The sequence below is a fragment of the Nomia melanderi genome, chromosome 1 (assembly GCF_051020985.1).
Source record: "Nomia melanderi isolate GNS246 chromosome 1, iyNomMela1, whole genome shotgun sequence".
Classification (NCBI taxonomy): domain Eukaryota; kingdom Metazoa; phylum Arthropoda; class Insecta; order Hymenoptera; family Halictidae; genus Nomia; species Nomia melanderi.
This window is the reverse complement of record NC_134999.1, coordinates 18838427-18860299: the sequence shown is the minus strand read 5'-3', so window position 1 is coordinate 18860299 and position 21873 is coordinate 18838427. Positions and strand designations below refer to the sequence as shown.

General features: G+C 44.9%; 1 protein-coding gene across 4 annotated transcripts in view; it reads left to right on the top strand.

Moving 5' to 3' along the window:
* LOC116432657 (uncharacterized) overlaps positions 1-21873 on the top strand; it is a 318841-nt gene that overhangs the window by 25605 nt on the left and 271363 nt on the right. Inside the window, exon 2 of one of the 4 annotated variants that reach the window (XM_076367983.1) lies at positions 4153-4192. The exons of the other annotated variants lie outside the window; for them this stretch is intronic. Coding sequence (XP_076224098.1) covers positions 4187-4192 — 6 coding nt within the window. The 5' untranslated portion in view covers positions 4153-4186. The remainder of the gene's footprint in view (positions 1-4152; positions 4193-21873) is intronic. 4 annotated transcript variants of the gene reach the window in all.

The window sequence follows — 21873 nt, the reverse complement described above, 5'->3', positions numbered from 1 at the left end:
CACCTGAACGGAGCGGCCATATTTCCGCGTGACTCGGTGTCGTCCAAATTGCCCGGCAAAAATTTATAATTGCATAAACAGGCTCGCTCTAGTCGCTATCAACGAATTCGCCTCGGTGACCGCATCTTCTTCGCGTAGAATGTCCCAACGAGCAATCCATTAAGTATGTCGCTCTCCCGAACTAATTTAAGTATAAACAACGAAATCTTCCCGCCTCGGAAAGACAAGGTTTATCGCGTCCGCGATACGTCGCACGTGTTTCTTTCCGCCGAGGACACAGTTACATTAGAGGTCCCGATATAAACGTCCCGAGCGGAAGTCTCTCCTTTTTAATTGGTATTAAAATAAAGCGAGATGGAAGAAGAAGAAGAAGAATAAGAAAGGGAAGAAGAAGAAGAAGAAGAAGAAGAAGAAAAAAGTTGTTCTCGTGAGCCGACGGGGGAAGACTTGTTAAAAATTGCTTTGCCGTTCGACGATGGTAGTCGATTATCGACGTTCCCCCGTCGGTTCCGGGAGTTCGCCGAGTAGTGAATCATTAGTAAACCGAACGGACGTCCTCGTTGGAAATCCATGAAAATCCGCGACCAGAATTAATATTAATGAGTTGTTAATAATCATTGTTGCTCGAGTCGAGTACTCCCCTTCATTCCTCCGACACCCCGCCGCGCCTCCCGCTCCTCCGACGTTGTATTTCATCCGATTTTTCCCCCGCGACGCGTCCGCGGCCCGCGTCCCACGCGACGAGAAAGTTTTAATTGACCCGCATTCTATAAATTGCGATTTTTCGCTTTTATATCTCACATTGTCGTCGCCCTCTCCCCGTCGGCCGACAGGGTCGGTACGATCGCCGATGCTCCCCTAATTACGCGAAACTATTTACTGAGATAAATTGGATTGTCGCCGGTTCTGTCCCCGTTTCCGTATGATTTAGAACCCAATTAAATCGATACCGGTGATCCCCGGCGGGTTCGTAACGAGAAAACAACGATTCGCCGATGCAAATTCGACGCGAAGATCGCGCTGGCTCGTTTTACGCGTCTCGTTTTACGCGTCTCGTTCGCTTCAAATCCTCCGCTCCCCGCTTTCTTCCTTCGATTTTTCTCATTCGCTTCGATTCGATCGCGGGGAAAACAATCGTTCGAAGGAAAACCGTCCCGGTGTTATCGATCGATGAATCTCGGCCCGCGCAGAGTCCCGGGGAATTTTTAATTAATTGAACAAACACGAGTTCCCTAGAAAACGGCTGAATAGACGCGTAATAACCATCATTGAAATTTTCTTTTCGATGGTCGCTTAGCGGAAACCGGTTTCTCTCGGCAGCCACGTTACAACAGCTCTACACACACACACACACACACACAAATACACACAACCACGCACACATGAATGATCCCCAGCTGTCCCGCGATTATGCTAGAGGTCGAGGCACACGCTCTATCCAGATATATACAGGCTCTTTAAATAATACTCTTCTCTCTCCCCTCTTCATCCGGGTATCCTAAGATCACGATTGCCCCGGTGATCGGCCGGGCAGGTGGATCGATCGGAACAATCGACGGATCGAAGCTGCTTGACGGCGTCGCGGCAGAAGGGGGGTGGCCCGAAGAAAAAAATCGCGACCACTCCCCTCGTTAAATTACCGCGCGAGGAGCTGTTCGACGATGAACGATTTGTTGTTAACAAACGATACACAGCTTGCGCCAAACCGTTCGTGAACGGTCCCTCGGCGTGGCCCGCGCACGCACGAACGCCCTCCTAATAAATTGGAAATTTAATAACGGGATAGGAAGTCGCGATATTTTCCCGACGACGCCGGGCTACAGGGGAACGGGTTTCGAGCGACGCCGAAAAACAATTTCAACACGGTGGATTCCGACGTTGAATCGTTAATTGTCCTCCTTTTATTTTATCCTTTTCAATATCCTTCCGTGCGTTTTCCTTTTTTATATCGCGCGGTTCGCTGCGCCCGGCCAACAAAACCCGAGAATTAATTCGTTCGCGCGACGGTTCGCGAGCTCGTTAAAAGTAAAATCTGCTTCCCCGACGATGCTCCCGCGAGTCCGGCGTGTTTAGATTACAAAAACCGAATTATTCCCGCGGATCGTGCGCCGCGTTTCACTCGTAACGCACGAACGAATTATTTCTACTGTTACCTCGGCCGAAGATACGCTCCGCGCCGCGAGTCGCGGGCACACTGGAAAAGTTCTTATCTGTCGAAATAAATAAATAAATATATCATTAACTTTCGGTTCGCCGCGGACACTTTATCGCGGCCGGAATAATTCACTCGCGCGCTCGACCGGCGTACGCATCGCGACGATTAAATATTGATAACGGTCAAATAACGTTGCACTTTATCCGCTTTATCTCGCGCGGTTTATCGACTCGAAGAAGTAACATCCCTCGTTTATCGAATCCCGCGGCGAGATCAATCGCCGCGCGAACCCCGAAAGTCGCGCGGTTCGTGCCCGCGATTCCTCGCTCTTGGAAAAGAGCGTAAGCCGGTCCCATTGCTCGCTAGAGCGTCGCCGTATTTTACCGTAAATTCTATTTCGACGAGGGAGCAGGCTCACTTTGGTACGTTGAAATTTTTAGCACGCCGCGAAACAACCTATAACTCGCGGATTTAGGTCAGCCGCGTCCCAAACAGAGCCGTGTGCGCTTCTATCGAAGGTTCCGGGGGGGAAATAAAAGCGTGTCCAAACATTAGACGCGTTTAACTTTTGATTAGGTTTTATGGAACGCCGCGTAATTTGTCTTCGGCACGGTTTCAGTTTCTCGAAAAAACTCGCAATAAATACCACTTCACTCGATAAACGTTGAGCGTACGGATCGCCAATGAACTGTCTCCCTTCTCTCTTTTCTTCCCTCTATTTTTTTGCTCGTTCTTTCGCGTTCGCTGTTTCTGCGCGAAGTAAAAAGTTTTCCCTCGATCCCGAAAGCGCGACTGCCCGACCGGAAGTGCATAGTTTCTGCGAGGAGAGAAAGAAGTTCGCCGGTTTTAATCGGTTTTGTGGCAGGTTGTACCAGTTAATCGAACATATTGACACAATCTGGTTTCCGTAAAAAAGCCGGGCAAAGAAATAAATAAAGAGGATCGTAATTTCAACTGGTAATGATCGTTAAAGATGGGCCTGGTGTGCGTCGGGAGCCGCGTGTGTGTACGTGTACCGCGGCAGTGAATCGAGTTAACAGCGATAACTTATCTTCTCCGTATGCTTATGACAGATGTGATTACCTTCCATGCTGACACATATCAAAAGTAATTGCCTTTTTCCAACCGGTGAAATATCGAAATTTATATTGACCGGTTGAGACCGGCGGGAAAAAGAGAGAGAAAACCGGCCGGCCGCCGCCGCCGCCGCCGCGTTTATATGGTGTACCATCGATTATGCAGCTCCGTATTGCCCCGCGTCGTATCAATGCGAATTTAAACTTGAACCTTCGGATCCCGACGGGTCCATCTGTTCCGAGGCATTTCAAATTGATCGATTCGAACGTTTTCAAATCTTTACGGTTTCGGAGCATCGAATGATCGAATATTTAAGCTTTCAAAAGTTTGCATATCTTCGAAATAAAAAGATGTCTATGTTCACAAGTTCTGAAATGTTCGATCTTTCCAGTTTTGAGACTTTTGAATTTTTTAAATGTCGAGTGTACGAATTTCTGATACATTGAATTGCAGAAATCTCAAGTTCTTTTTATCCGCTCCACCTCGAAAGCCTCGCATTCTTGAATTGCCAGGCTCCAAGACTTTTCACTGTGAATTTTTCAATTCGATTATCCCGGCAGCGCCATTCAAAATTGCCTTTAACAGCCACTCGCAACGAAAGAGGAAAGTAACTGTGTCTCGCGTTTGTATGACGTTCCATCGATTATGCAGCTCGTGCTGCTGCAAGAAATATAATGCATCGACGAGTGAATGCACTCACCGAAATGCAACTTCACTCGTTCCCCGGTGCATTCGAGCCGGCGAGAGCCGGTGTTCCAGCGAAGGAACAAAATCATTAGAATATATTCATCTCTCGATGGCTATTCTTGCTCTTCGAGCTTTTCTTCTTCCTCTTTTTTTCCCCTCATCCGATCGCTTTGAACATTCGCAGTCGTTCATGCTCTTTGCCGAACGAAATTAACCAATTTAATTAATTCTAGGTAGCAGAGTAGTAACTGAAGGGTTTGCCACAAAATGAAGGTAACCGAATTTGAGTCAGTTTTGAACCACGTGCCAGTGCATTAACAACCGAAAATTGTATTCTGTTCAGTCGTGTGCACATATTAATCAAATCGTCGCTGACTACATTTATTCCCTGCTTTAACTACATTTTCATTAACAGAATGAAATTTTTCATCGTACCGCGTTCCTATTTTATTTCCTTAATGTACATGTTTACGAGGAATAGAGTGCAATTGGAACTTATCTTCCTCGAAAAAGTAGCGTATAGAAAATGAGATGCAGAACCTGTGCCACTTTATCAGTACTCTCGTCGTCATGAATAAAAAATAACACGCTACCCGGGGAATTAATAACACTTTATGAAAGGTTCCGAGCTATTTGTTGGTTTTATAGTCCGCCGTCAAGTGTATCTGACGAATCCCCGATTATATTATTCACGCGACGACGTCTCGTTTTTCCTTTTACATTTCTCTTTTCCACCAACGGACTTCTCCATCCAATCGTGCTTGTCACGCACGCTCGCTCACACATACACACCGACGCACACTTCTTTCAGAGATTTTCGTAGACATTTTTCTCGCGCGCGCCTCTTACGAAACCAGACAAGGCCTCGAAAGATTTATCGTCAAAAGATTATGCCTACGTAGGAACGTTTCTAAACAACCTGTCCCGATGTTTTCTGTAATTTACGTTCGCGCTAATTGAAAAACAATTTTTTTCCCAATTTTTTTCTCCCCCTGAATTCGACTGGCGCGTCTCGCGTCCGGAATGGCAAGCGCGCGAGGTATGTCGCCGGTGGCGTCGAGGATTGGCTATAATTCCATTTATTTTTCGCAGCTGTCAGTCTTATGACCACTGAATCCTTATAAATTTCTTCTTTGGCTGAATTAACCATAAATGCCAATAATGGGAAGGATTCCAAGTCATTGTATAGCTTTACCCTGCAACTCTACAGTCTTCGCGCATGCGTCGGAAGTCGCTTCTAGGTTATGTTCGTCGGAAACTCCTCCCACCGATTCTCCTAGCTCCGCCCACAGATCTCATCTGTCCTTGCTAAATCTGCAACACAGTGTATATAAACTTAGACTTCACCTAATAGAACAAACACCTTTTTCTCTCCTCGAACAGTTCGTTCTCTTCATTTTTCCCGCACATCTCTTGGTTCACATATTCTTATATTCTCCCTGCCTCATCCGTATCAACTCCGCCTCAAAAACATCCTCTTCCCTTTGCCAAGCAGCAAACTCAATAGCGCCGCAATCTCTGTTGCACGAGGCAGCCAACAATAGCGTTGCCTTCGAGTCGAAACCCATCGAACCGTAGACAGTCCGCATCCGCATCCGCGTTCGGCGACGAATTTCCCGAAAACCGTTGGTCTAAAGTTATTACAAAAGCGCCCGAAGGGATCCGTGATTTCGCGCGACTCCCTTCGGACTGTCAGCCGGCCACTTTTTGAGTGTCAGCTTATTTAACAGCTCGGCCCCGTGCGCGCGTGCGCCCCCGCACACAGGGGAACGTCTTTTTGTCTTTACGCTCGCCTCTTTTCCGACCTCCCCGTGCTCCTCTCTATCCCCCCCTCCCCGGTCCCCCGGCCCACTCGTCACGCCTTTTTCTCCCTTTTTCATTCACCGCCTCCTCGTACCCGGGCCAGCTTGTTTCAGACGCTTTCGAAGCTGCTGGAAAAGCTTCGCAGATGCTTCCCCGCGACCACGTTCCGTCCGAACCGTTCGACCCCCGGAGGCCATGTTGAATATTCATAATCCAGTTGCTCCGTATCGCCGGAAACACCGAGAGTTTGTACCATCTTCCATCCCCTCTTTTTTCTCGTTCCTGTTTCTTCCCCTTCGTACAATGTTTTCCTTTTTCCTGTCCCTTTCTCCCTCTGTCCTGTTTCTTTTCGGAGCAACGTAAACGCTGACCGGGTTTTTTCCTTGTCGGACACGTCGTCGGGGGATGAACTCTCCCACCCTTTCGCTCTATCAAACACGAGCGATCTTCGTATCAGCCTTCCCATATTGCGCATTCGAATAAAGGGGTAATAGGGTCACGAGGTCTGGCAGGATTTAGGCGACCGGGTCTCGTTCCATTTTCCCCCTACCTTCCTTTTTCCCCCTTTCCCTCGTTTTTCCCCGGCTAATTTAGAGTCCCGGCTAGTTTTTCGAAGCGCGCGGCGAATTTTAATCCCGCGCCTTTTTACTTCTCCGAGAGTGAATTATTTCAATCGATGAAATAAATAATCCCGCCGTTTAATTATTTTTCTTCCCTTCCGATGTTTCGTCGGGCGATTCGGAATTCTCGGTGATGGTTACCCGCGAGCTTTTATCTTCTGTTCTGTACTTCTCCGAGGATAATCCGTTTGAAACGAATAATCTACTTTCCATGGAATATTCGACTTTAATTTCACATTAAAATTAGATTACGTCGAACAGGTTCCCGTCGGACTTTTCGAATGCAAGGCGTCATAATACGATCGCCAGCTATCAAAGCAAATCGCGACAATCCCATTGGCACGTTGAAACGAGTGGACGCGTGAAATTCCGGCCGGAATATAAAGGGTTGATGAAAAATAAGAGGACCGCCGCGTCTATCCGAATGTTTATCAACGGTGTGCACGGGCGGCAGGCACATCCGGCTGGAATCCACGGCCGCCCGATCGATCCCGGCGCGCACCGGGCAAAAGGGAGTCCAGTTACTTTCACTTTATAAGGCAGTTTCAAAAGCGCGTTTCGCGACCGTGGATTCCCTCGTAATTCCGGGGCGGGGGAGAAAAAAAAGCCGGCGGTCCGAAACGGGGGACGGGAAAAATATGGAACCGGAGGGCGGAATTAACGTTACCGACTCGGACGGACCGTTTAACCCGTTAACTGCGCGATTTTTTTTATCACGGACGCCTATGCGGCCACTTGGAACGCGCCCTGTGTACATATCTTTTTCACGACGCGGCGCCGGAATAATTATATCGAACAGCGCATCGGTACAGCCGCGCCATTTTATTACTCATTTTTACGGCGAACGCCGTTCCGCGCAACGGCGAAAATTATTGGACTTCCGCGGGGGCGAAAATATAATTTCGAGCCCCCCACCCCCTCTCCCACTCCGCTGCCCCGTTCACGCGCTTATCTATCGCGTTAATTAATTTTAATGAATTTCGCGAACAAGTTCCGCTTCGATAAACGCACGGATACAATGCACTTTGTAAGAAGAAAGGTAACTTCGTTGCGATGAAAAGCGCCGCTCGTACGAATCCCGGATAGGTTTTTTAATCCTTCGCCCAGCGAACGGAACAATTTTCGAATAAAATTTTAATTTATAATTACACCGCGACGGCGCAAAAAGTAGCCGGTAATTAAATATAAATACAAGTATAAAATAATTTCCCAGTTAAGTGGACCGGAACCGTGGCCGGGGATTAATAACAGCGTTTACTCTCCGTGATATTTATTTCAGCGTTTTATCTGCCCCCTTTGGTTTATTAATTTTTTCCGTTTCTCGTTTCTTCTATCTTTCTCTCTCTCTCTCTCTCTTTCTCTGTTTTCTCTCCCTGACCGTTTTACGTCTAATATATTTTTTTCACAACATATTTATTCGTGTTTTATTATTCCGCGATCCCACTTTACTTTCTGTTTCGAATATTTTATTCGGCCGGCCGCTGGTAAAGGGTATCATCAGCGTAATTATTATTATTATTAAATAAGGAGGAGCCACCGGCGGACGATGCCGATTGACGAGTTAATTCGTCGGGCATTGGCACGGTTAAACGGGCAAACGAGCAAAAGTTGAGTTTCGATTCACCGGTACCCTTCCGGGAACATAAATGTTGCACGATCGATTAATAATCGGATGTTCGTTCATTCGAGCCGCGAAGAAGCGAATAATTATCGTTCGGTTCGCCCCCGGCGTGATTTTCATCGAGTAACGAAGTATAAACGCGATTTTGAGCGGACCGTTCGCGGGACAATTATGTTGTCATTACGGTTCGGCGACTCGTTTCCGCGTATAAAAATCGGGGGTTGAAGGCGGACGGGCAAACGTGATCGGGATTATAACTGGAGCTCGCCTCTTTCAGCGGGTTAATAAAATGATTACTAACGATCAAAGAAATATTTGTATTTTTAATCGTCAAATTTATCGATTTAAATTATAGTTTATATCTTTAATCCTTAAAATCATCGCTTCGAACGTTGATTATTCGTGTTTTCAATCGTCCCAATTCTTTCGTTTATTATCTTCTGAATTATTCGCGAGTTCGTATTTTCGACGGACACTCGAAAAACGGGCGTTTCCATTGAATCGAGTCGTTAGAGCGAAGATAATATTTGTCGAAGTTTATTGGAGATTTTTCTTTTTTTTTTATTTCGTTAGTGTATTCGTTTCAGCAGTAAATACACGGGGTGCGCGCGTTAGTGTGATCACTAGCGATCAGTTTTAAGACGCGTGATACATGGATCTACGTCGCACTCGTGGCGGTTGCATTTATCACTGACAATTGATGATCGATCGCTGTTCATTTCGAATATCGGGAATATTGTTTTACATGGAACACGTATCCTTCGAAATTCATTAAGCCGGTGGGATTAATAGAAACAAATTTCGTGCGATCCGTCTCGTAAATGGCCAACGGTGAAACTGTATCAAACTATCGATTCAGATTTGAGAAGGAGTGTGCCGGAGATTGAAAGAATAACGTTTAAAAAAGCAGCATCAGATGCAATGGGAAACTTTCATTGGAAATCTCATTCACCGATTGTCCGTTCGAAATATTCCGAAAGGATATAATAAACGGGATAACGAAATTTCATCGGAAATTCATTTCGCGAACAAATTGCTCCTCTGGAATATTCCAAATAATATGTAAAGTGGATTACGGAAAGCTCCATCTCTAACGATTAAAATGAATGTTTTTCGCGTGACTGAGTTCAGTCGTCGCTAGATTAAGGCTTAATCTTGCGACTCCGAGTTCCGAAAGTCCAGGATATCCCCGAAACGGTCCCCAGAGTGTCAGAAGAAAATCCTGACGTCTGGACGCTAAATATAACATCTCGCCCCTTCAACCCTTAAGTAGCCACGTGGGGGTTACGGTTTATTATTTATAAAATGAACCTTTCACGGGTATTTTCAGATTGAAGTTGCGCTCGCCAAGGAAATCTGCTGCGGGCTAGGTGAAAGTTATTAGAGAATGTTAATTTTATGAATAAATAAATCCCCGATCGATTTTCCTTGCATCATACATTTTACATGTATTCCGAAATAAATTCGCAATCCCCGTAGCAAGCTGCACTAGAGAATGAAATAAAATTGAATTATTCAATATCCCCGCTATCCGCAGAATCTAAAATCATATTTAATTAGCAAATCAATTCGAATAATCACTGTTATTCACTCTCACAACTTTTAATAGACTAAAATGCGAAAGCATACAGATAAAAATCACAGAAACAACGCGAAAGAATAATTCAAAAACGAAAGGAAAAATTGCGGAACGATTACCGAAGGGTCAATCGGCAAACTCGTAACCGACGCCGCCATTATCCAGAGCTCGTACGATTGAAAATCAACTGGTTTCGGCGTGTTTAGAGGGAACGACGGAAATAATGGTTGAACAGTGCCTCGAAAGAGAAACGAACTGTACGCGATACACGTGGGTGGTAGAGAGATGCTGGATAGCGGCGCGGCGGGGCGAGGGACGGGATTAATCTGTGCATCGGAGAAAGAGAAAGAGGCGAGAGTGGAGGGGGGGGGGGGGGCAGAAGCGGGGAGAAAGACGGGGACAGAGTGGAATGAAAAATAACGAACGATTATATAAATTAAGCTCGACAACAACGGATGAAGGGACTGAAATGGTCGAATGAAATCATCGTCGATTGCGCAATAATAGGCGAGCACGGCCTGCAGGAAGCTGAATTCATGCGATTCAAACAATCTCGCGGGACAATTCACGGGGTAATTCGAACACAAAGTAATGCCGTGCGCGCGCGCGCGGCCGCTCGTTGCCACGGATAACACGGTGTAATAGGTAAAATCGCGGGGAACGCGATCGTTTCGGGACACTTTAAACGAAACGGCTGATCCGCGCGATGACGAGGGACGTTAGGCGTATCGCTCGACCGTTGTCGTTGGATGCGACCACTCTTTCGGTCGGGTTCGGTATTGATTTCCCCGGGAATTGGAAACGCCGCGACGCTTTAACAACATTAGCCGGGATTAGGCTTATGTAATGCGAAAGTGAATTCGAATTAGACGTTCAAAGCGGAATTGTACTCGAATCCGACGTTCGAACTCGAGTTCCAGCGGTGAAACTTGAGTATCGCCGTTGATATTCGAATTTAACCGTTGACATTTGAATCGGTTAAAGTATAGATTCAACTGTAATCGTCGGTTTCGATTGGAATTCCGTCGTTGATGTTTCGATATGATTTTTCGTATTCAACTTTCCCCCTTCCGGCCAATTTACGTGCCCGAAATCGGATAGACACGCGGCCGACGGAGCGTCATTTGAAAAACGTCAGCGTATCCCCGTGTAATGCCGAAAATGCCTGTAAATAAACGGAACGAATGCATTGAAGTTGCGCGTCACGGAGTAACCTAGATTCTTCGAGTGCGTTGGTACACACCGGTCTTACGCGTGTATTCCTTTCGTTCGTGATTTAATAACAACTAAATAGATGGCGTATGCATGTGTGCACGCGAGAGAGGAATGGAGATATATAGAGGAGGATGGAAAATTGTAGAAGGGACGGAGATAGAAAGAGGAGCAGCCAGAATTTCAGTTTCCCTGTGGAAAGTAGCCCACGCGGCCCATTAAGAGTTGATAACAATTACGATCGCGATGTCGCAAACAGCGCGCAGCGTAACCCGAGTGGCCCGCGACGTCGCGGAAACACAACGTTTCTTGCAAAACGTTGATTTGTTTTCTTTCCCGTTCCTACGTTCCATTCAACTGACCCTGGTTATTACAACGTTTCGTTTCCTTTTCTTCCCCCGCCTCTCTTCCGTCACTCGCGTTTTTTCCCCTCTCCTTTTAAAAGAGAACAAACGAACGCAACCGAGTTCCACGCTAATGAAATCTACGGAGTTATAATTAATCGAGTCTAATTACTCGAGAGCACCCGAGTTACCCGGACTGATTGTACGTGTTTAAATTAACTCTAACTATGTTTTACTGCGTAACTTCCTAATATGGCTCGCGGATCGTTTCGAAATCTAGAAATACAATTCCGGCCCCGTGTTCCCCGCGTGTTACTACTGATTAATAAAATTATCCCTCGCGAACGAGCGCGCGGGAAACGGGGTAACGGGGGACGTTGGTGGAATCTCTCTTATCGGAATCGAGTGGAACACTCGAACCTCTCCTTTAATTAATGTATAATAAAATACGATAAAAATATAATTAACCGTCCGCTCGAGGATCGTTTCTGGCGTTCCGTCGTTGACGGAATATTTTACTGTAATATTGATCCGCGGGGAAGTGATTTTTATTGGAATACGTAATTATCGGCTGGCGATTCGTGTCGTGTAACAATCGATGAATTCGTGTTTCCAACGTTGTTAACGAGTTTCCTTATCGCCTATGCGCTTCATAGACACCGGATGCAGATACGGATCTCAAGGCAGTATCCCGTATGTAAGCGGTTCCAGTCGTAAACCGGCATCGATAACGCTACACTGTCCGATTAATAAAACAACAAACTTTTCAATTCAAAGAAGCTCCGCCGTGTCCCGCGAATTTAGGACAAACAGAATTTCGTTCGCCCCGCCCGTTTGTATCTGATTGAACTCGAATCCACGTTAATGAACCGTGGAGAGGGACGCGAATTTTAAACGAAACGAAGAGATTACACGAAAGAAACAGGTGCTCGGGCCCTTTCATGAAAATTCAGATCAGTAGTTCGTTTCCTTCGTCGAAAAAGAGAGGAGACCGTAACTACCGGTCGATTTGCGGAGAAAAGGAGGAATAATAAAAGGACTGTAATGCTCATCCGGTGGCCATTGTTTGGCGAAGCCAAGAGGAAAATGGCGGACGCCGGGCCGCGGTGGGGGGAAACAATAATAATAATTGATCCAATGAACGGAATGAAATTCTCCTTTGTGCGGAAAGGGAAGTATAAATTATATTTTAAAAAGTAATAATAGGGAAACACCGATCGCAGGAGCCACGATTCATTGAATACAAGCAATTTCGGCTAATTACGGTCGCTCGAGCGAGCGAATCAGGAAAGTGAAACGTACGATCGAAACGATTTGTTGATAATCCAAGCTAGAATTCGATTGTGAATATTAATAATGCAACGTGGAAGGGCCTGTAGCCATAGAAACGTTTACAGTTTGTTTACCGTTCGACTCCGCTTAAGCAGATTACTTTGTCTAATTAGAATCGAGTACGTCGCATAATAATCCGGATTCTTTCGAGCGTTCAGTCGGCGAACACATTTCTCGCCGCGTGATTTAATAATAATACGAGGCGCGTGTGCGTGTGTCTGCGCCGTGTGTATCGGATCTATGGAAGCAACGCGCGTGCGCGGTCGCCTCGATCCTCGACTTGATTGCGCGCGATTGGGAAACAGCGGGGTCGCGTTGCATTATCCGCGCGAAAACGCGCGTAGGCCGCGGAAACGGTTTTCACGGTGGCTCGCGCGCGCGAATTACAATCGAGTGAAACAATACGGAAAAAAGAAAGACGGGAAACCTGTCCGTTAACATTATAACACGGTCGTTTAGCCTCGCCGCCGATCGGCCGGGGACAACCTTTGATCTCCTTTTCGACTCGGGTCGGCCCGCCGCGAAATCGACCGCGTAAATTTCAATTCGACGCCAATCCCGCCGGCAACGCGAGCTCTCGAATTTATCGGTGTCGGCGCTGTTCGATCGAGACATCGATGCACAATCGTATCATACGTCCGATTTTTCTACGGTTCGATTGTTCTTGTAAAACGATTAACCGGCCGGGAACGCGGCGTTCCCTTTTCAGCGGTTTGTTTTCGCGCTCGTTGCGCCGTTCGGTGGACTCGATAATATCTAGCGCATCGTTCGGGTTAATTCGATCGGAAATAAACTTGTTTATCAATATACATTTTAATTAGACTATTAAGATTCGCCGAGGAATATTGCAAATTAATGGAACACCTGCAGTTCGTGTAATACTCCGACGGAGTTACAAATAAGCTGCCCCGTTCGATTAAAAGGAAACTCGAACGCGATTCGCGAAATGTTAATTGCCCGAGGTTTATTTATTTTCATAACGGAGTTTCGGCTCGGGAAACACTTTTCCGCCGGTTATAAATTATTCATCAACTCGATCGACTCGGATAACGGAGATCGATGACGCTTAATTATAAACACTCCTTATTAAAAATTCACGATTCAGCCTCTCCGACTTAAGGAAGAATCGTTCTCAATTAATTAACACCTCATTACTCCGACCGAGAATTACTCAGTCCGACATCAAACATTCCGGAGGAAACGGTGGGAAATTTGAATATCTACGAGGCGTTTCGTTATAAATTCAATCGGTCTCTTTTTTTTTCTTTTATTTTTTGCCCTATCCTCGAGTAATCAGATTGTTAGCTGTTATTATTTATTAGCCCGGATTCAATAGCGTTTCAATCTCTGTTATCGAGTCGATCGGGCAACGTCTGTTATTACCATATAAACAATGGTAAACGTGATTATTGTTCCACGTTTGTGCCCGGGACGCGTTACGTTGCAGCATCGCCGTTTCCATGGCGCATTATTGCTCACACAATTGCATCATTAAGATACTATTTAACCGGGCCCGCGATTCCCCATGCCTTGTACGAGGCTCGTACGCCGTTTAAAATTAATTACCTGGAAAGTTTCTTTTTGGAGGGAGAGAAAGAAGAAGATGGAAAGAACGAGAGGGCAAAACTACGCGCGCGCGTATGCGTGTGCATGTGTTTGTGTTTTTGTGTACGTGTGTGTGCGTGTGTGTGATAGAAGGAGAAAGAGAAAGAGAGAGATAGAAAGAGAAAAAAGTGGAACTCGTTCCCGCATTCCTCGGTATCGGCCGGCGCACTACGATTCGACCGTATTGTGGATCGGCCACCGTCCTCCTGAATAATTCATTTTCGGTGTCGTGCAATAATAGCGATCGTGATTAATTGCAAAACAGCCTCGCGCACTCTCCTCTAATCTAGCCGATATGATCTCGTTTAGCCGATAAACGATTATCAGCTAGTGCCGGCTGAATCGACGCTTATCGGCGCGCACTCGTAAAAATAAAACGAATTTCCTTTCGTCGCGATAACGGCTCGTCAAACATATTATTGTTTTTCTTTCCCATCTTTCTGTTTTTTTTTCGTTTTGTTTTATTTCTCTATCCTTCAAGGACACTTTCTTCGCCGCGAACGAGAGATAAGCGACGCGAATTGTTCATCGCGCGAAAGAGATCTCGTCCGGATTGATTTATCACTCTCGAGCTCGTCGGGTTTGGTTTTTGGAACTGGAATAGAATAGTCGAGGAATCTTCTTTGTGATAAAAATTTGAACGTATTATTGTGTTTTCTTTTTATTTTTATTTTTGTGTTTTTCGAGGATATTTTTCTTTTTGATTATGAATTATTGAATTATTAACGATAATATGAATTATTTCTCGTTTGAAAAGTGTTTTGTAGGAATTAATTTTTAATTTTTGGGTTCGCAAGGTGTTTGAATTTTTGTTATTAGAATCTTTCTAGTTGCAGTCTAATTAGAGGCTTTCCGAAGTTCACCGAATTTCCCTGTGATTTTGGTCGTCGATTCTTTTAGTGATACCTCCGATATTTCTCAGTGGTTGTTTTCCATCTGTTTTTCATTTATGCTTTTCTTTTTCGCTGAAACGGGACGGTTCGTTGTTCCCATTATCGATAATCGGAAAAAAGACGGCGGACGGACGAATAAATTCGGCTCGTTAAATGCTCGTTTTGCGGAGCCACTTTTCCTGAACCGATCGAAACATACCACCGCCGGCTTCAAAGTGTTCGGCCACTTGTTTGACGGACAATGGTCTTGGTTTTTCCAGCGATAAAGACGATAGAGACGAACGTTACGGATGGTTATCCTCTTCGAGGATCGGCTTTTAAGAATAAACAACAAGCGACTTTTGATTCTGATTAATTCTAATTTGTAGAATTTCATTGGACGGTAATTAAGCGAGATAAGAAAGATAAAACAGTATAATATCCGTATGTGTAAATATTAACCACTTCAGGCTTGAATATCGTATCCAGTTACAAGAATTTTGTAGATATTAAAAATTTCTCAAGCGAATAAACGTTTCGCTTTTGATCAAAATTCAACATGGAAAAATTCCAATGTACATATCTTCTAGAGAAATTAACAATAGACACTGATCAACGCATCGAATCGAATAAAAATTTCATCCACGCGTTCATAAAATAATTTATCACGCGCGTTCGATCTTCTTGTTACTCCCAGACACCGGTCATCGTAAGAATCAGATATCTGTCACCGGTGTTGTGTATTTGTCCGACTAAAAACCACTCCGAGTAAAATGTGCCCCATCTTTCGGCGGTCGCGGGCCGCGTGGCCGCGCGGAACGGGTTCTCCGGGCGTAATGTTCACATTTAAAAAGAAAACGGACAGACAGCGACAAGAAAACGAAAAACCGAAGCAAAAATATTAAAAAGAAAACGGCCGGCCGGCCGGCCGGCTCGCGGAACGAGAAAATACCGCCGCGCGACGCGCGAAAAAAGTCTCTAATTAAAACATAGAACACCGGTCGCGTTTCTCGGGGTTTATTACATTAATAGAAATTACGACTTGACAGAGGCCGGCTGCGAACGAGACATCAAAAGCGCCCATTCGAGGGGCGTTCCGATCCGACTGGCAAATTTCATGTTTCTCCGGTCCGCGGGTGAAACGAAATAGAAGAGAAATTACGGGGGGTGCGGTTCGCCGGAGAGGTAACACGGTGGAAAAAAAAAAGAAGTGACGGAAATCCGCTTATATTCGTTCGATGTACCAAAATCATTCGAGCAACGCGAGTTTTTGGCGCACGAGTAATTAAGCCGGGAGAAGAAACAGAGGAAGGGAGAAAAATAGGGGGCGAGGGCAAATCGGCTGGAAGGAGGATAGAGAGAGGCGAAATCGCTGCGCCTCTTAACGAGACTCGCGCGTAAATTATTTGAAATTAGTTTGAAACGCAATCAGTTTCCGTGTGCCCGGGACGAGGCCGGGACGATAAACCTTCGTAAAGACGGTAATTTATGGTTTTCGAACTCGATGGGGTTATTACGGGCGACTCGCGCTCGCCCCGCTTTAGCGAAACCGGCGTCATTTTAATTAGCTTGTCCAATAAGTTCGCGCGGTTTTCGTTTCATGATGAATCTCGCCCGCTAACAATTGGATGTACCATTCAATGGCTTCTGTTCGCGCTGTATCAGATTCGTTACGGACGGTTTCTTCTCGCGGTGGTGTTAGTTAATACTTTTGAATCGGAACTGCGGCGTTCGGAGTGATTTGTCAATTTTTCTTCGGCATTACAGTCGTTTGGAAGACAATGCACAAGCAGATTTTTTCATGTTTTCTATGTTTTTGTCAATTTCAATGGAATCAAATCTCAGCAATCGAAACAATTTTCGATTGTTTTCTGGATTTAACCGTGTTTGCTTCTGAGCGAATTATTTCTAGAGTAATGAAGATGACGAAGATTTTCTGATGAGATAAACACGATATTTTGTGAAACTGACTCGACGAACAATCACACGTACATTGAGAAACAAAGCTATTTCATTTCAATATTTCTCAAATTGGTGCATTATACGAAGTATAATATTAAATATCAAATTTTATAGTTTTACTGTATGAAATCATTTGGTGAGTGAGAATCACCTCTCGAGTGCAAAGGGTTAAAAGTCACGTGAATGGAAATTTGTCTGTATTAGTCCTAGAAAATAGATTTTCATAATTTATTGTCTTTCGTAGGTTATTGTTTATTGAGAGAATAATGCTAAGCTACTAGAATTGTCTATTATTACACTTGTTTCGTAATATTCCGAGCAGTTGCATAAATACACTAAAATCAGTCCATTCGCAATAAATCGGGCGAACCGATTGCACAATCGTTCCAGGCCGCAATTGCCGTTCCGATTGTCTCAGGATCGATAGCTAATTACCAGACGTATTTCTCTCGAGAGAGGCTTCCGGTGATTTTTCTCTAAAAATGAAATTACTCTTCAAAAGAAATGTTTCCCCTTTTTTTCCCGCGGGCTTGGGGGATCTCGTCCGTGTTCCTTTGGCAATTCTGCCTTAAAGAAGCATCCCCTCTCGGCCACGAATGGATTTCGGACCCCGGATTAGAGACAGGGGTGATCGATTCGACTCTTCAGCCGGGAGACAGAGTTTTCCCTATTAAAAGAGCTCCCGAGCTCGTTCTTTCGCCTTTTGCCGCTGATGATTTTGTTCTGAACTCTGCGAAAGTCTGCGGAATACTTCAAACGAAATATTCAATGGAATATTTCCTCCGTTTTCCCTGCCACGAGAAAAAATATATATTATCCGTTATTTACACTGGAAATACCGAGCATTAACATCGACTAATTCCTAATGTTCTCGAATAAATTAATTTATTTACGTGATCGTCGCGAAGAAAATTTCAATAAACATCGTCTTATAATTTCAATAATCTCCAAAAATGTGGTATGCGCGTTTCAATAAAAATTTGACAAAATTTTCACCGACCTCCCGAATGGAGTGATAGAAAAATCGATCTAATGCCTCGAGAGAAATGATTTTCGAGTCGGGGGTGGGCGAGGGTGCGGCGAGCGGACGTAGTCGAGAAAAGGACGTGGGATTGGCTGCTGCATCCCGGTTATTCCAATATTTATCTATCGATAGCGTCGAATAAAGTAAGGAACACGGGGAGCGTATAACATGGAAATAAAAGTATCCTTTTACTGGATATTTGATGGGAACGTTGTATCATGGTAAGAGCCTTCTCTCCCTCTGAATGGAGTCTCCGGCGCGCGTTCCTCGTATATCTTGATTACCATTCATTCTGAAGCTCTCGCGGAATTCTCGGCGCGATAAAAGAATTCGTTGTTCCCGAGGCCCGGGGATTTCGGGGGCTGCTCTTATCGCATTCGCATTTCTGCATTAAACGATGAATTATGCTGGGAACTCGTGTTTCGAAAATCGAACAGGAAATTACGGAACAAAACGCTCCTCCGGAAACGAATGAAATAAAACAAACTACCCAAAGGAAACGAAAAAACAAGTGAAAAATAATCTCTGAACCCTCTGTGGGCCGAATTTTTGTTCATTATTATAACAAAATCTATGCAGTACAAAATTAATGGATATCCACATGTGAATACGAATTAACAATGTATTCAGTAGTTTCAATAATTTCATCAAACGATTAAACGTATTTTGTAACTTTCAAGTTACAATGACGTTTCATGTCTAAGTGTATAAAAGTTGAAGGTAACTGATTACTTAATTTTATTCACCACTTCGAGTGCAAAATGAAATAAATCAAGAAGATGCCAATATACTGATATGTGAGTTTAAAGTTACACGGGCCTACAGAGGGTTAAAGCAATAAAAGGTGAAAATAAAACAAATTTAAAAAACAGCAGGAGAGGCGACACAAAAAAAATTAAATAGAAAATAAATAAATTTTCTGTCGTAGCAATACGGCCGGCAGCCATTTTCCTTCGTTCCAGAGCGACGAGATGAAAATGGAGCGGGGTGAAACGTGGATGACACTCTCTGTTCGTGCTAAACGGCGATATAAACGTTGATTATTCTCAAAGAGGGCCAGCTCCGTGGAGCGGGACCCAATTATACCGATGCTGAGAACCGGTTCCATTTTCGGAGCCATCTCCAAGGTGACTTCTGATCCCGTGTTAGGGCCCTATTCACGACTATCGTCGACAGCTCGCCGGAGAATCACTGGCCGCTCGCTCCCGAATATCCTTTATAACCTATAAACTTCCGTTGTCTCGCGTCATCGAGCCTTCGGAACGATAATGACGGCCACGTTCGTTTTCGTTTCGGTAGAATGTTCATCGCCCGGCGAAACTGCCACGGAGGAACGAACAGACCGTGCGAAAATTTATTCTTACCGTTCGATGCGAAATATTAAGTCGCCGCGCGGGAAATTTATTTGAATTAGATATTCATGAGTGAAAGACGACGGGCGGCCATTTGCATTTCAAGACCCGGGATGCGAACGGTACCTTTTACTGTCTACTGTTTGCTTTAATAATAACGCCGTTTAATTGTTGCCTCGAGTTCATTGAAACAATCACACTTCTTTTATCCGCGTTGAATGAAATAGTGTTCTCCCGTTGCATTAAACGGTATTATTTTACGTTACACGATTACTATATTATTCTCGATACCGTACGGTTCTAAACTTTCGTATCAATTATTCATCGAATAGTATGTTATTTATACGGAACGTCTTCCCCATTTATTTCACTCCCGAAGGGCGTTTATATTGACAACGCGTGCTCGCAAATATGTTTCACCGCTTTGACATAAAAATTTGCATTTGAACTCTAATTTCACGTTCGAAAAAAAAAATGTTATTAACAGTCAGCCGTGCTCGTTTCGAACGCGTAATTGCTTTCTCCGGCGAGCGAGCGGGGTGGGGGCCAGGGAAAAAGGAAATGTTTCCGTGCATTATACACAATGTCTGCTCTGTATGAATTACTTTCGCGCGCGGATCTCCCGGTGAATTGCAGTAAAATGCGTTCCACTCGGTTTAATCGAAACGAATGACCCTCGAGGAGAATTTAGTCGCCACCAATGCGATGAAAAAGCCCGGCGAATAATGCGTGCAATTAACCGGCTACATCCGATCGTTCGCCGGACGATGTTCCCCTTAAAAATACAATTCCTTTCCTCGGCCGGTAACATTTCGTAGCCATCGGGATCTCCTCGGTTGTTATTAAAATATCTACCCCGCGCGGCGACGCGGACGGGGAACGTATTCCATAAATTTTACAAATGTCTACGACGAATACGCGTATCCCATAAATTTCGCGAATTTGTATAATAAATATATATTCTATGAATTTCATGAATTTACGCAACAAACGTACATGCATACACACGTGCGTATATATATATATATATATATACATATACTGTGCAGACGCGGGTCTAGAATTTTATGAATTTATCTAATAAATATGCGCGTTTCGTGAGTCGTGTAAATTCGTTAAAATGAATTTTAAAAATTCGTCCAGTGGATCGAACGTCCCGTTGATTTACACGTTACAGGGGGCGATATTTATAACCGGAGAAATTATAGATATTTTTTTCCGACGATTCCCGGCGTTGGCGCCCGTTCAATTTCGCCCGGTGGCCCGTTGCCGCGGCGTCAACATAATCTCGACCGTCCAAATATTTTGAATACAAAAGAGCCCCGAAACTCCTCCGTGCGCGACGTGGAATAATTATTCGGCGCAGCCGCATGTTTCTCGAACGATTGACAAAGACTACGGTCCGCGCGCGAACAGAGAAAGAGGCTTGGACCGCAAAGGGTTAAATGCCTTCGCAAGTGTAGCGTGAGGCGATGCGCTGACGAGTCAAGTGTGCCTATTCGCTGATTCGTATTACAGAGGGCAAGGGGTGTGCGTGTAACGTACCTCAGTCAAATTCCCCGTATATCGTGTATCGAGCCTGCATACACGTGTCCGCGCGCGGCCGTGTGTGCGTTCCCCTGTGTTGATTCACTCGTGTACACGCAGCACGCACACGGGCTTCGAGCGGCTGTGGCGTAGGTGCGCTTCTAGCGGCGAGGAACTCGACCCTCTCGCGATCAGAGCAAGAATAATAAGAACCCGAGGTGTAGATTCTGTAGATCATTTTCGTATATCTCTTCAAGAAGATCGAGAATATTCAACTCTTAGTAATTAGGTGTTAAACGATTAAATTTGAATTCTTGGTAATCAGGTATTAATATAGAACGTATGAAATTAGGAGACGCAAGTTGCGGACGTAATGAAATCGAATCGAATAAAGTCCCTGAAACGATATTTTATTCGATAGTACGAGGTATTCGGAATGAATAGTTGCTATATCCAAGCGTCCGGAGAGTCTCTAGGAAACACGAGTACCAAGAAATTCAATAATGTCTTCGCCGAACATTTTTCTCTCCATTTTATTTCCTCCACCTATCTCGACGAATTCAATTCCTCGAACACCCCGTACGTGTCCCACTCTGGCATCGAAGAAATCATTGAAAAATAATATTCCTTATTCCGGAGTTTCGTATAATTAATTTCCACTCTTCTTGTTTCCTCCGAAATCTCCGGGAACCACGAAGAATTCGCGTTGTTCGCGGGTCAGCGAGGCCGCAGCGGTGACTGTCAACGAATTCGAACGGCAATTCCGAAATTGAAGCGTTCAGCGTCGAGTGCGCTAAGGACTTCTCCCGGTGTGTGCGAAGCCGGAGCGTGATATTTAAAAGGATTAGGGGGCTTCTTTAAAAAAAGAATTGATTGCAAAGGCGAAACAGAGGGGCGGACCGTGCGCCCATCGCTATTCAAGAGGGACCCTCCGCGTCGACGTGTGCGCACGTGTAAACCTAAAGGCTGTCTCACAAACGGCGTCGGGGATCTAAATCCGAGGGAAAATAGGAACGAGCGCGTGCGAACGTGTGTTTGTGTATCGATTTCGCTTGTAATATACCGAGCGCCTGCCACCGAATAAATCTTTTCGGCCGTGAG